The 14,470-nt window shown below is 34.5% G+C and overlaps 1 protein-coding gene across 1 annotated transcript in view; it reads left to right on the forward strand.

Moving 5' to 3' along the window:
• The window catches only part of LOC134539917 (neuronal acetylcholine receptor subunit alpha-7-like), an 85,839-nt gene that overhangs the window by 448 nt on the left and 70,921 nt on the right, over positions 1-14,470 (forward strand). The window contains 2 exon segments of the mRNA XM_063382268.1: positions 7,495-7,634; positions 11,948-11,992. Coding sequence (XP_063238338.1) covers positions 7,495-7,634; positions 11,948-11,992 — 185 coding nt within the window.

Raw genomic sequence — 14,470 nt, forward strand, 5'->3', positions numbered from 1 at the left:
AAATATTAAAAATTATATTTAAGTAATGTATCTAATTTAATTAATTCAGTTTGCATCTGACCATAGTCTCAGTAACTAATATGAATCCTGATTCGGTGACTGATGCTGTAACGAAAGGACACAGGTGTAAGTTTTGCAGCAAAGAATTTATCTTGAGAAAGAATGGAAGACAACACGAGAAGAATGACTGTGATAAAAATCCACTACGTAATATGATAAGTTGTGTTCGATGTAGCAAGTCGTTTACGCGGAGAGAGAGCTTAAAAAGACATGACAGAACTTGTAACGTCAAGCCTGTTTACAAGCTAGAGGACAACGATGGCTCTACTAGACTAAGAAAGAGTGATCTGCATTACGACAATAATATTCCTTGTCTTGGGAGAGATTATGATCGCGGTTCTTCCGATCTCGACAAAGAACTTAAATTGAAGGACGATTATGATTTATGGAAGAATGAAGACAATGGAAGAATCTTTAACGTAAAAAGTGAGAATACATTCCAGCCGAATTCAAAAAGATCTTTCCTACTTTGTAAAAATGATGGACTCCTAAAAAGGAAGCATGAAGACGATGAAGACGCTTCGACATCATCGACATCGAATTCTTACGGTAATCTGGGTGAAGATGATGCCTTCTACGGTGATTGCTACAGTGACTCTGCGGCTGTTGACAAAGGTATAGACTGTGATGAAGCAACTAAAGCAGGCAAGATCGAAGACTGTGGTGGTGTCCTGAGACCGAAACGATGGAAACAACGTGATATATTAAATAAATCGGATCAAGCTTGTGATGATCATTGTCTCGATAATGAAAGTAACCCTGAGGATGGAGTTAAAACGGAACACCAGAGAAAATAATATTTATAATAATCAAACAAGTAAGATGGTGGTAGAAGAGACTGATTACACTTCATGGAACGATCCAAACATATTGGTTGACCGGCTAAGACTTCTACATGACTCGCTTTGTGCAGGAAATTATTCGTGCATCAAAGAAATATCATTCATACTCAAAGAACTGAGGAAAGCTGGCTACATATAATAATGGCTTGTTTTACTTGTATTTGTATAATGTAAAGAAATAAATAATTGCAATTATAAAAATTTAATGTTTTTTTTTTTGTATTCAGATTTCTAACTAAGACTAAGTTCTCGTAACTTGTGCTTCCAAATGTGCTTCCTTTTCGTTGATGGTGCTGCCTTTTCGTTGATGGTGCTTCCTTTTCGATGTCGGTGCTTCCAAATGAGCTGCATTTTCGTTGGCGGTGCTGCCTTTTCGTTGTCGGTGCTTCCAAATGTGCTTCCTTTTCGATGCCTGTGCTGCCTTTTCGTTGTCAGTGCTTCCAAATGTGCTGCCTTTTCGTTGTCGGTGCTGTCTTTTCGTTGTCAGTGCTTCCAAATGTGCTTCCTTTTCGTTGTCGGTGCTGCCTTTTCGTTGACGGTGCTTCCAAATGTGCTTCCTTTTCGTTGTCAGTGCTGTCTTTTCTTTGTCGGTGCTTCCAAATGTGCTTCCTTTTCGTTGGCGGTGCTGCCTTTTCTTTGTCGGTGCTTCCAAATGTGCTTCCTTTTCGTTGTCGGTGCTGCCTTTTCGTTGTCAGTGCTTCCAAATGTGCTTCCTTTTCGTTGTCGGTGCTGCCTTTTCGTTGTCAGTGCTTCCAAATGTGCTTCCTTTTCGTTGTCGGTGCTGCCTTTTCGTTGACGGTGCTTCCAAATGTGCTTCCTTTTTGTTGGCGGTGCTGCCTTTTCTTTGTTGGTGCTTCCAAATGTGCTTCCTTTTCGTTGGTGGTGCTGTCTTTTCGTTGTTGGTGCTTCCTTTTTTGTTGATTGCACGTAGTACAAAATGTAGTGATTGAATATATACTAGTTTATCACCTCTTGGTGTTACTAAAATATTTTTCAAGGTCACTTGGTCCTTTAGAATGTATAAAAATGTCACTATGGATTACGAAGGTCATGTGGTCCTGAAATGACTAGCCTATACGTCTGATAATGACATGACTCGGTCTCATGGACTGAAGACAATTGATCTATATGTGTGGCTTTGTACATGAACGGTTTATATGTTATTCAGATTATTGAAAAATTAGACTTTCATAATAGGCTAATCGGCACTGATTTAATTCGTTGGTCCGGTATATTGACTTGAGTTTTTTTTTTCGTAGAGTGAATGATTAATTAACTCCGCGAAAGGTTATGGAAAACAGAACCTAACATTTATTTAATAATTAGTTACAACTGTCTCTGGTCAAGAATCGAACCGTGGACAGGGATCCATCGATTCAATTTGTAAATTAATAATTGATTTTTACGGAGACTATTGGAATTTTTCCCGCATTTCTAACTAAATAATTACATGATTTCAAGATGTCGGCCGAATTTCAAGATGTCGGGCACCTGAGTAATAATAAATGATTACTGCACTGTAGCATGTTATTAAAAAATTATCATGATGGTAAGACGAGTACACACAATATGGAGTCCTCCAGCAGACGAAAACATGATGGTAGCAATGACCACTAGCATGTGGTAGCTCCTGGTAACATGTACTGAACATAAAATGACGGATCCGTGATGGCCATCAAGGTCAAGGTCAAATTTCAAGGTCAAGGTCAAAGTTCAAGGTCAAGGTCAACGTTTAAGGTCAAGGTCAAAGTTCAAGGTCAAGGTCAAATTTCAAGGTCAAGGTCAAAGTCCAAGGTCAAGGTCAAATTTCAAGGTCAAGGTCAAATTTCAAGGTCAAGGTCAAAGTCCAAGGTCAAGGTCAAAGTTATGGTGAACAGAACATTATACTAACATGACTCCAGCACACTCTAGCAGACGAAAACAAGATGGTTCCCTGCAGTGGACAAAGACAAGATGGCGGACATGATGTCATACCAGCTGATGGTAGGTCAGTCTGTAGGTGGCTTCTGTGGAGGAAGGATCTGATTTTTTTTATTTTTTGCCCTCACCGGTTTCTAACCAAGGACGAACATCGATATAATCAATCAGAATTCTATTACGTTAATTTTTTGATGAATTTTGGAATTTTTCCCGATTTTCTAACATAAAAATTACGGATTTCCAAGATGGCGTCCAAATTTCAAGATGACGGACATGACGTCATACTACCTGATGGTATATGTGCATTGACATAAGTGGTGGGGGTCATTCTGCTTGCATCCACCGTGGGGGAAGGATTGGTCGTCATTTTATATTTTTTTTGCCTCTGTCGGGTTCGAACCGAGGACTCCGAGCTCCGTGTCGTTTATGTAATTTTTTTATTAATAATTTATTAAAATTTTATTAATTTAATTTTTTTATAAATTTTAAAAAAAATTTCGTTAAAATCGGATAATAAATAAAAAAGTTAAAGATGGCTGCCGTAACGAAAATTGCAACGGTGACGTCATGATTCAAAATGGCGGAAAACACATCGCCGGAATTTTCGATAACACAATGACGTCATAAAAATGTCGGATCCAAAATGGCCGCCGTGATATACTTGTCCCGTTACGTTATGTCCCGTTACGCTGTGTCCCGTTACGCCGGCTGCATGCACGAAAAAGTGTCACGTTACGCATATTGTCACGTTACGCTCGTCCAAGATGGCCGCCGTGACGTCAAAATCCAAGATGGCGGAAAGGACACACAGCTCCGCAACCTGAATCCTGCCATCGGAAATACATTCATATACTACTAGCAGATTTCTTTTATTTATTATTTTGAATGTGGAGGATTTTAGTACAATTTATTTTCTCGGGTTAGTTTTTTTTTTTTTTACATTTTGTCAACCGGGTCATCAGTTGATGAATATTGAAAACATGTAATGTTTGATTTGTATACGATGGTAGATATTTCACGTCAATCTTATGATTAATAGGCACTTACTTGTTGGTTATCGACATGATAAATATCTCACTCATGGGTGTTTCATCCTCCAAACCCTTTAATCTTCAATGGTCGAGTAACGTCAAGTCCGAAGCTTTGTTTCTTATTTTTAGGGTGGATGTGACAGCTTCGTTAATATCTGACGACAAAACTTTCGAGCATAAGGTAGCAGGTTCAGACAACCAGTAACCACGTGATCACGGCGTGGATGTAAATGCGATGACTAGAAGGAAGACGGTTTCGGTAAATGGTGATAAAACTGAAATAACAGCGAATTTGAAGTCTGTACACCGCATAACACCGAAAACCAAGGCAAAACACGAAATGCAGCAAAATTTACCTCAATTACATCATTTTAATATGAAAATATAGAGTTCATTTTATGAATAATAATAATTATTATTTTTTAATTTAAAAACCTTTACTATGATGTATTGAGTAAACAATTTTACTTTTTTATATATATATTTTTTCAAAGTAAAGTAAATAAAAGCATCTGATGCAATACAGATATGGCTAAAGGCCTACAGAGAAACCATAACAATGGTATTGAAATAATAAGATGCTAACAGGAGTAAAATTAAGATTTTAAAATATTTTGGCATTAGAAAAAATCTTTAACTGCACAATGATTCAAATATTTCTTTCCCACTGGGTCATTCCGCCATCTCAAATTACCGAATTTGGAAAATGGACACAGCACGACCCTCTTATATTTTGTCGAAACTTTGGCAGAAGGCTTTCATATGTCTTAAATGAAGCTGTGCAAAATTTTCATGGCCTAACTCATATGGTTACGGTACCAGAGCCAAGTGTGTGGATGGCTGTGGAAAACACAGAAGTGATTTATGTAAATTTGTCAATTTTGATGTCCTACAGCTGTGCATTTGAGAAAGACAGTGCGCTAAATTTTGTCATCATAGATCATCTTTCTGTGGAGAATGCAACGATGGCTTATTTTAAAAGGTGCCATTGTTAGCTTTTTTTATTTCTTTGGCTTCTGATATTACCGAAAAATCTGTTCAACTCAAAATTCTAGTCATAATTTGACTAACTATATTTTTAACCAAATAATATTTTGAGGAATTAAAATTTTAATATTTTATAGTTTGCCTCTGTAACATTACATTATTTTCAATATTCACTTAAAATTATGACTAAAAATAGAAAATGTGAAATTTTACTAATTAAAAGAAGTAAATATATAAAATGAATACCCTTCAATTATATTGTGGTTAGTTTCTTTAGAACAAACTGGTTTTATTCTTCATGGATCTTCTAATTCCATCGCGGATCGTGTAACTGCAGCTGAACAGAGATTGCAAGTATAATGTTACAGAGCGTTGTTACTAAAGCATTATTTAGCCATGTAGGCGATGAATAAAATCTTCAAATGTCAATTCATGAAAATAATATTTCGTTAAAAAACATAGGTAGTCAAATTATGACTAAATTTTTAGTTGAACATATTTTCAGTAACTTCAAGCCAACTTCAAAAAAATCTACCTTAACCAGCTTTTCAAATAAGACATTTCTGCATTCTCCACAGAAAGGTGATCTAGAATGTTCAAACTCTTAAGTGGACGCTGTAGGACATCAAACTCGACAGAATTTACATAAATCACTTTTTTGCTATGCACAGACATTCACACACATTGGACTTTCGTGCCATAACCATTAGAGAGATGTCTTTTAAAATTTTCACAGCTTCCCTTAAGACATCTAAAAGCATTCTGTCAAAGTTTAAACAAAATCGAAGATTGTCGTATTGGAGCCATTTGGTGAACTGACATGGAATTACCCCACTGCTTATAAAGTTATGTAGGTTTAGTAGTTACAATAACACCAATTCTTGTTTCGATATTTAAGTAACTATTTATATCAGTTCACATAAAAATTAAAATGTTTATGTAATTTTTCAAAATATAAAACAATAAAAACTTGACTCTTGACATTGCATTAAAAATATTTTTAGCTGTATTTTATATTTTTATTTTAATAACTTTCTCATGAACTAAGTAAATTTACTTAAGAATATTAAATGTTCAGTTGTGTTTTTTTTTTTTTTAAATTTACTCTCATCAATAAATGTAACAAGGTTTTTTGAACACATTATAAGTGTCTTAACACAAGTTGTTGAAGCAGTTGATCAAAACACTGCTTGACATATGTTTTAGATTTTAATGATGCTAAGGACAAAATCCAATATTTTAATGAAGAAATTTGATTTTTCATAAAACCTAAAACTTGGCTCTAGCTTTGACCCTGTGATATCAGAATGGAACACTGACGTAATGCATCGGTGAAAAGAAAACCCCATGGGATAATTGCAACCCTCACCATGTTTCCCACGACTCATATCCTAATTACCTTATCAGGGAATGTGTTATCTAACCACTTTGCCGGAAGTGCACCATAGACTGACAATGATATAAGCCACGCATGCAGCTCAGTAAAACATTTGTGATCTCCAAAATGTGTCCCCACGTACCCATTTTGGGCTAATGAAATCACATCACATTGTGGATCGTATTTTTGGGACTCGTTCATTCACAATTTCAGTTACACTTGATCTATTCCTAGCATAAAATGGTGGTATTTTTATTTTAACTTAGCTATTGTTTGGAATATTTGCAAAGGATAAGAATTATAAAATTTAAATATATTAACATAACTATATAACAATAATTTTATACCATATAAAATTGTATTAATGAAATGAATGTACTTATCCATAGAGGATGATATACACTAGAATGTACACAATAATCCACACATTTTCTAAGTTTTTATAAACTCAAATTATCATTGAAATGCAAATTTCTACTACAGTGGATGAATAGAATGTATTTGATAAAGTAAGTACTTCAGCAAAACACATTAGATTTAATAATTTCGCAAAAGGTTGTCTGTCTTTTGGAGTTCTCTTTTGAAAAAAAGACCCATGTGTTGTAACCGTTAGCAAATTTTTAAACAGTTAGGCTGGTACAAATTTAATACAATGCGATAGTTTGTGGCTGGTGCCTGGGTATTGATATATATGGATGCTTGTGTTTTTTTTTTTATCTCAGAAATAAAAGGTTCTCATGTTGCCACAATCTTGAATGTCACTGAAGTGAAACTTCTTACCAGCAAATTGAGTAATTAAAGGCAATGGCTCATTACAGAGAAACGAATAGTGCGCAGACCTGTGAAGGAGGATAAATAACGAATAAAGTTTAGCATCAAACAGCTCAAAGACTCTTGGCGAGTTTCCCATCACCATGCTTGTTATGATTGTGAAACCTTCCATGTCATTTAGCATTGCGTGATTTTACTGTTGAGTTTTTCATTCGGTGAGTTATTGAATATATTTTTTACTCTTTAAGTGAATTATTTGAAAATGAATTATGGACACGCAGCAATGTTGGTTTGTGGGTGTCTTGAGTGAGACACTGTCAGTTATGATTATTTTAATTTAGAAAGATCTAGGATATTTGTCTTGTATGCATAAATTTGATGCATATTGTGAAATTTAAGTTGTAAAAAAAATGTAGAAAGGTCATGTCTCGTGCGTTGGTTAAAGCTGCTGACCATCATATTGAAGATATTGAGTAAATGCTGGATGTTGCTGTGTTCCCCGCAGAGTCCGCGCAAGGCCCGCACGAGAAGCGACTGCTGCACACGCTACTCGACCACTACAACGTGCTGGAGAGGCCGGTCGCCAACGAGTCGGATCCACTGCAACTCAGCTTCGGACTCACGCTTATGCAGATCATTGACGTGGTGAGTTGCGAATCCTCGGTGCGCCAGAACCGCCTCACACCCTCTACTCACAGCTGTGTCAGAACCGCCTCGCTCCCTCTACTAACAGTTGTGCTAGAACCGTCCCGCTCCCTCTACTCACAGCTGTGCCAGAACCGTCGCGATCCCTCTACTAACAGCTGTGCCAGAACCGTAGCTCTCCCTTTACTCACAGCTGTGCCAGAACCGTCGCGCTCCCTCTACTAACAGCTGTGCCAGAACCGCCACGCTCCCTCTACTCACAGCTGTGCCAGAACCGTCGCGCTCCCACTTATTACTGCTACGCCAGAGACACTAGCTAGTCTCTAGACCGAAGATAGTGAAACCTTGGAAATATTAATCCGTGAATGGAGTATCTGTTCTAAAGCTTGGACTCACACTGGCTAGTAATATTCGTTAGTAGCACTGATCGCATCTACAAATGCAAAAGCTAGATGTTTGTTAGTACCTTGAAAGGAACACACTTAGGAAATATCGTTAAAAATTGCAATCATGATGTGTTGACAACATGTCACATTGACAACAGAGCACCACAGAAATATCGTTAAACTTCATTAAAACAAAACAAAAAAAGGTTTTGCTCTCCAGATGAAAAAAAAATGGAAATTCATTCTCATTTTAACTTTAATTATGTTACACGGCAAAGTTTGCACACACTCACTTTATAGCTATTAACCTGCATTAGAAAAAATTTGTGTTTACTTATATTCCAACTTTAATTTTATTTAGTGTGTTAGAACTTCGACGCTCCTACTACTCACCGTTTGGCTAGATAATTTGTTACAGAAGCCAACAAAACCACTTGTTGTAATTTTTTTTACTTTCATACTTTGAGTTTCCTCTGTGCTCCCGAACTATCATGATTCCACTACTCATTGTTAAACCGGAGACATTCTAAGAAGCTAAAAAAGGGGGGGCAGTGGTTTGGGGTATATTATTATTGTTTTTTCTATACATGGAATTCAATTTTTTATTTAAAACACTGCTAATTATATTTTTTTGTTTAAGTGAGAATATATTCTCCCTTAAATATGCATATAGAATTTTTCACATACCCAAAATCATTAAACGGATATAAATAAAGCAAGGAAAAGCACTATCATAATTCGACTCTCCTTATGTCCCTTTCCTCCTCCAGGGTGTATTGTAGTTTGGATTTCGTTTCATTGTGATAGCTGAAAGTGAACGAATAAGAGTCGACATCATTTATTTAACTGAATATTTAGCTCACATTCGACGCACCATTTGCCCCACATCCATTTTGATCTTGAAAACACAAACAAAACCTTTGTTCTTTGTTTTCTTCTGCAAAATAATGGACAGTTAGATTTTCATACCCATTCAAGTACTTATCGATACATATAATACGTAATATTGCACAGACCAAGTTCGTGTTTTATATTGAATGTTCTGAGATTCTCAGTAATTTCGTTTGAACGTTTGTAAAACAGAAAGTCCTTTCAACATTTTGTGTTTGCCTTTACTCGGAATGCACTGAAAAAAAATATGCTGATAGTTCTAACACATTTTGCAGTTATGCTCAGTGCGGTAGGTTTTCGCCGTTTCATTTTCGTGATAGGCTTACATTTAAGCTCTTTTTATTTTGGTCTGCTTCATTTTACTAGCTCACAGTTCGAGTGGAGGACTCTAGATTAATTAGAAACATACACCTAAATAAGTATCCGATCACGGGTAATCGGGATAGATAGATAGATAGATTTTACACTGTTTATGGCATGCGAAAAAGTAATTTATCAGAAACACCAGAAAAGTTTATTTATCAGCTGCTACATGCGTTTTGCATCATCATGTATTTTGTGGACCTTATACTCTCGTTACATCTGTGTGTGTTGAACACCAATTCCATTTCTCGTGGCAATTTAAAACAAATTGTCAACGTTTTATCTTCGTTACATTAATTATGTGTATGCAAAGAAACTGTAATCGAGAAAACGTTTAAGTATCTTAATTATTAACGTACAAATTAACATAAAAATATACGTAAATTAATTAAAAGGATTGTTATATTCAAACCTCTTCATTTGAAACTAAGGAAGCTAAACATTAATTCACTGACAAAGTTGTAGGTTGTAGATGTTGGTGATAAAATTCGGAAATAAAAACCAGAGTAGCCTCATTGATGGTAATAGTTACTTAATTCCATAATGAAACGTGATACGTAATATATGACGTGCAAAATTAATAAAGATATTAGATATAAAAAGCAAAAATATATTTTAAAAATTTATTTGGTTTCTTCAAATGGAAATTAGCAATTGAAGTGATAAGATTTAATGTGTGCATACGTCTTCTTGTGTATCCTTTCACATGTTAAAAAAAAATTATTTCCTTACTTAAAAATGTGAAATGTTCTCATTAACCACAGCTATTTACTCAGGATAACTTCATTGTTTTTCAGTATTATCATGGGAATAATCATAAATGGAAATGTATCACTCCCTCTATTATTTCCATTAGTAACCTAGTATACCAAATTTTATTTAAGTCACATATGATTTAAAAAAATAAAACAGAATGCTCAAAATGTATGTCCAATATTGAAATTATTTGAAACCAATATTTTGAGAGATGAAATCTAGTAGCTTTGTTTGTAAATTAAGCTCTCTGTCTAAATATTCTTTGATTTTCCCAAATAAAATTAATTAAATTTTTGCAAAACACCGAACAAATTATTTTTTATATCGCAAGGTATTTGCTGACACGTAAATGTGTGAACATCCAACGCACAAATCAAGATGATCTGATGCATTACTCACCTTGCAATGACTAGCTTAGTAGTGGCTTGAAGCTAGCTCAACCTAAAAGCCCAAGTCTTAGGTGGCATATTAACCCACCATCTGAGACTGAGAAGAAACGGCTATAATTGAGCTAATCATATCCCTGCAAAATTTTCTTATCAAGTTTTATGTACATTTTTACACTAAAATATTACTGGTCATAAGAACTAATTAAATTTTTTATCCCTTTAGGTACAAAATTATTATAGCATGTCTCAACACGAGGTTGGTACTTTAGTGTACAAATGTTGTCATTAATCAAATTGTTGAGTCTTTACATAACATAGTACAGAACCCGACAATGTGTGACCAACTGTAATTTTATGTTGTCGAGTAATTTTGTAGCGTTGTAAATGTATATATGAGTAATACATTTTGAAAACTGGGCAGTCATTTTTTAAGTGATGATTGCCATGTAGATAGATTTAAATTAAACGTGAAAATGCTCTACTAATACAACTTTACAATTTCGTTTCAGAAAATAACATTTAATAGTTTTTTGCACGCGATGGCTTGAAAAGAAAATGAAAATTTGTATTTGTTTACACTAATAGGAATTTGTATGATGCTAATAATAATTTAAAATTTTATTGAACAAGCTCAGCTCTCAAGTAAATTAAACTTTCGGTCATGTTTTATTTATTGGTTTCTGAATGTGTTTAATCGTACCCTAACTGAAATTTTGTGTAAACACCGTTGCAGGAATTTTATTTTTTAAATTGCTTCATGTGAGAGCAAATGTTAAGTGTTGGGCTGCTCGCAATCATCAGTCACCAGGCACGAACATGTACATCTTTGTTTTTTTTTTTTTTTTTTTTTTTTTTTTTTTTTTTTTTAACATTTCCCGAGTGTTCTGGCCGGAAAGCAAGGCAGCTTTGCAGGTAGTAAAGTGCATTACGTGCGACATTTTTTTTTTTTTAACGCCTATAGGCGCACGTACAGCTAAGTGAACCAGGCCGGCACTTTAACTTCCTGAAAAGTTGTCACTCCGCGAGACATCCTTAATGCATTCTCCCGAGGCGCGAGGCGAGGGAAGCCAAGGGAGTTTAAGCGGCGGAACGTTGGTACCGTGACAAGGAAGAGGTGAGGGTAGGTGCCGAGCTTTCAACCGGCACTACCACAGCCTGAAAACAAAAAATAAAATTAAAAAAATTTCCCTACGAAACATCAAAAAAATATTTTGTAGCATTGACAGCAGTTTCAAATATGAGATAAAAGACTTTGACATGCAATCTGTCTAGATTTAATGTGTTTTTTTTTTCTACTTTATGAATAGGAATATAACTACGTACATATAATGGTTAAGTTACCTTACGCCGATTTTTAATTATATATATTTTTTATTTTAAAAACTTGCTTTCCGGCCATCTTGTTTTTGGCTTGTCCCTGGTGAATGTGACAGGCTAGGTGCAGCCTATAGTAGTTAAGCCTCTTTTTTGTAAATAAAACTGTAAAGGAGCCCAGAAAAATTAACAGAAGAATAATTTTCCTCTACAGGACGAAAAGAATCAAATTCTTACCACAAACGCTTGGTTAAATTTGGTAAGTGAGTGAAAAATGACAAGGGATATTCATTGTGTTGAAAGACTGTTCATACTTGGACTGAAGTATTACTTTTTTCCCCGTCACTCCATTGTGAACCGTCTAGTTTAGAGCTTGCCCAATAGTGATTAAAAAATTACTTTAAGTGGCATATTTTCACACACATACGTAAGAAGTAAAGCCTATGACTCATGTATTCTGTGGTCAAATAAGTAATTTTTCCCCCTGAAAAAAAAATGGCCCAACTTCCGAAATGCCAACAAAATACGAACCAGATTTAAAGGTAGATGCGTTATTTACTACCAAAAAATATTCAGTTACAAATTTAATAAACTTGTGGTTATAGTTCTACGTCATCGCTAGAGGTATGAATACGTATGTGAGAAATGAGTGTATTACGGTTGATTTTATTGCTTCAAATTCAAAGCGCAGTGTGAAGATATGCCAAAATGATGAAAGGTCTAGGAAGCTAAATAATATATCATTCCCTTAAAATAAGAAACCACAAAAAAAACTTATAGACCTTTCGTCATATTATGCTTCAATGTTGGGAAAAGTCGGAGACATTTATTCTATTGAGAGAAAAAATTACTTGAAAAACTAAAGATTTTTGTGCCAAAAAAAAACTTAGCACTACGATAGTTTCCACAAAACATGAAACGTCTATTTAATACGTGTAAAAATTTTACCTATGGTGAACGCTCAAGATATTTAAAAAGTTTGTTTGCTATCGTCAGTCAGTTATAAGCCGAAATAATGAAACATTTCTTCGTAATTAAAATACCTAGATAACTCAACCCCAAGTATGGTTCTTAAATACGCTTACTACCAAAATCAGGCCTATCATATTATTTGTTTTAAATATGCGTAGATTAAACATAAATATAGTGCATGTTGCACTTTTGTTACAATATATTAAAACTTGGAGGGTTACATTATTTTAATATCAAGCCGGTTGCTACAAATATTCTCAAAAAAAAGTTGTTGCTACATTAATATAACGCCATAACAGTCTAATATCGTACAAAGACATTACCAAAACACAATTAAAATAATTCGGAAAGGAAACTGCGTTACACACGGATTCACGAAATCAGGAAAAAGAACAGCAAAGAAATACAGGAGAAAACAAAATAAGAGAAACTGCATTATTGATGGCATTTTCTTGGCTTATGAGTGTAGGCCGTGTTAGGTAATTGTCTTGCGACGTTTCCGCAGTCATTGCAGCTGCCATCATCAGTCAGACTTAGTCTACCTGATGATGGCAGCTGCAATGACTGCCGAAACGTCGCAAGACAATTGCCTGACACTGCCTACACCCAGAAGCCAAAAAATGCAGACAATGGCCGTGAAAGCCACCGATCTTTATTGTATTACAGATTATTAATTTTGTTGTATAAACCACAATGATTTGGAATTCAGTATTTTAAAAGTTAAATGTGAATGAGTTTCCAATGAATATTTTCACATGAACCCATTAATGTGGGATTTAATAAAATTACATATTTAATCCAATAATTATTAGTTTGGGTAATGCTAGATTAATAAAGAAAAAAATCATAATTTATTGAAATTACTAACAGTTTATTTGCCTTGCTATTTTTGCCGTGCATAACCACCAATTTAGCCATTGCTAGCTTTTCCAACTTGCAATACAACATCACTCTTAATGAGTGACTCATTTCTCTTATGTCAGACAAAACTTTTAAGTTTCGTAGCCAACTAACTTCAAAAAAATTTCCAATTTTATTTTAATTTTAGAAGGTGAAATCTCTAATTGTTTTTCTCTCTCCTTAAAAAAACTAACTTATTCTCATTAAGACTTTGAAATTCCTTTAATGCATTTTGGTTCATTATTAGCTTAATAATATTAGTGTCATTTAAAATATTTCTAATTTGTTTTGAGGGAAAAAATTATTAATTGGCCATTGTATTGTTTAAGGAAACAAAGTTTATCTGAAGTACGAAAAAATAGTTTTAAATTAATAATTCACGGATAGTGATAAGATGGATTTGTTTCATTAAAAATATATGTATTTTATTTACTTCCGTAAAACGTTAGAGCCAGGAGTTTGCTGAAAACTTTGAGTGTTTCAAAGAAAATTTCGTTAAGTTAAAACACTTTAGGCACAAAGCAGTCTAGTAAAATATTTTTTTTTAATCTTTCGAAGAAATTAATTTGAACTAGTTTCCTCCGACTTTTCCCTTGCCTGTGGATTGGTGTCTGCCTTGAAATAATATTTCAAAACTAACAGAGCACATTTTCTTCTCATTGCATGTGAAAATAGGATGAGAAGAATCAACTTCTAATAACAAACATATGGTTAAAACTGGTAAGTCATACGACTTTAACTAATCTATATTTAAAATGAAAAAAAGAACAATTAAGCAGCGAAAATAAAATGGGTTGTGTGTACGAAAACAAAAACCGCAACTTACTTTATTCTTGCTGCCTAAAATATCCGTTTTAATATATTT

Source organism: Bacillus rossius, chromosome 16, assembly GCF_032445375.1.
Source record: "Bacillus rossius redtenbacheri isolate Brsri chromosome 16, Brsri_v3, whole genome shotgun sequence".
NCBI lineage: Eukaryota > Metazoa > Arthropoda > Insecta > Phasmatodea > Bacillidae > Bacillus > Bacillus rossius.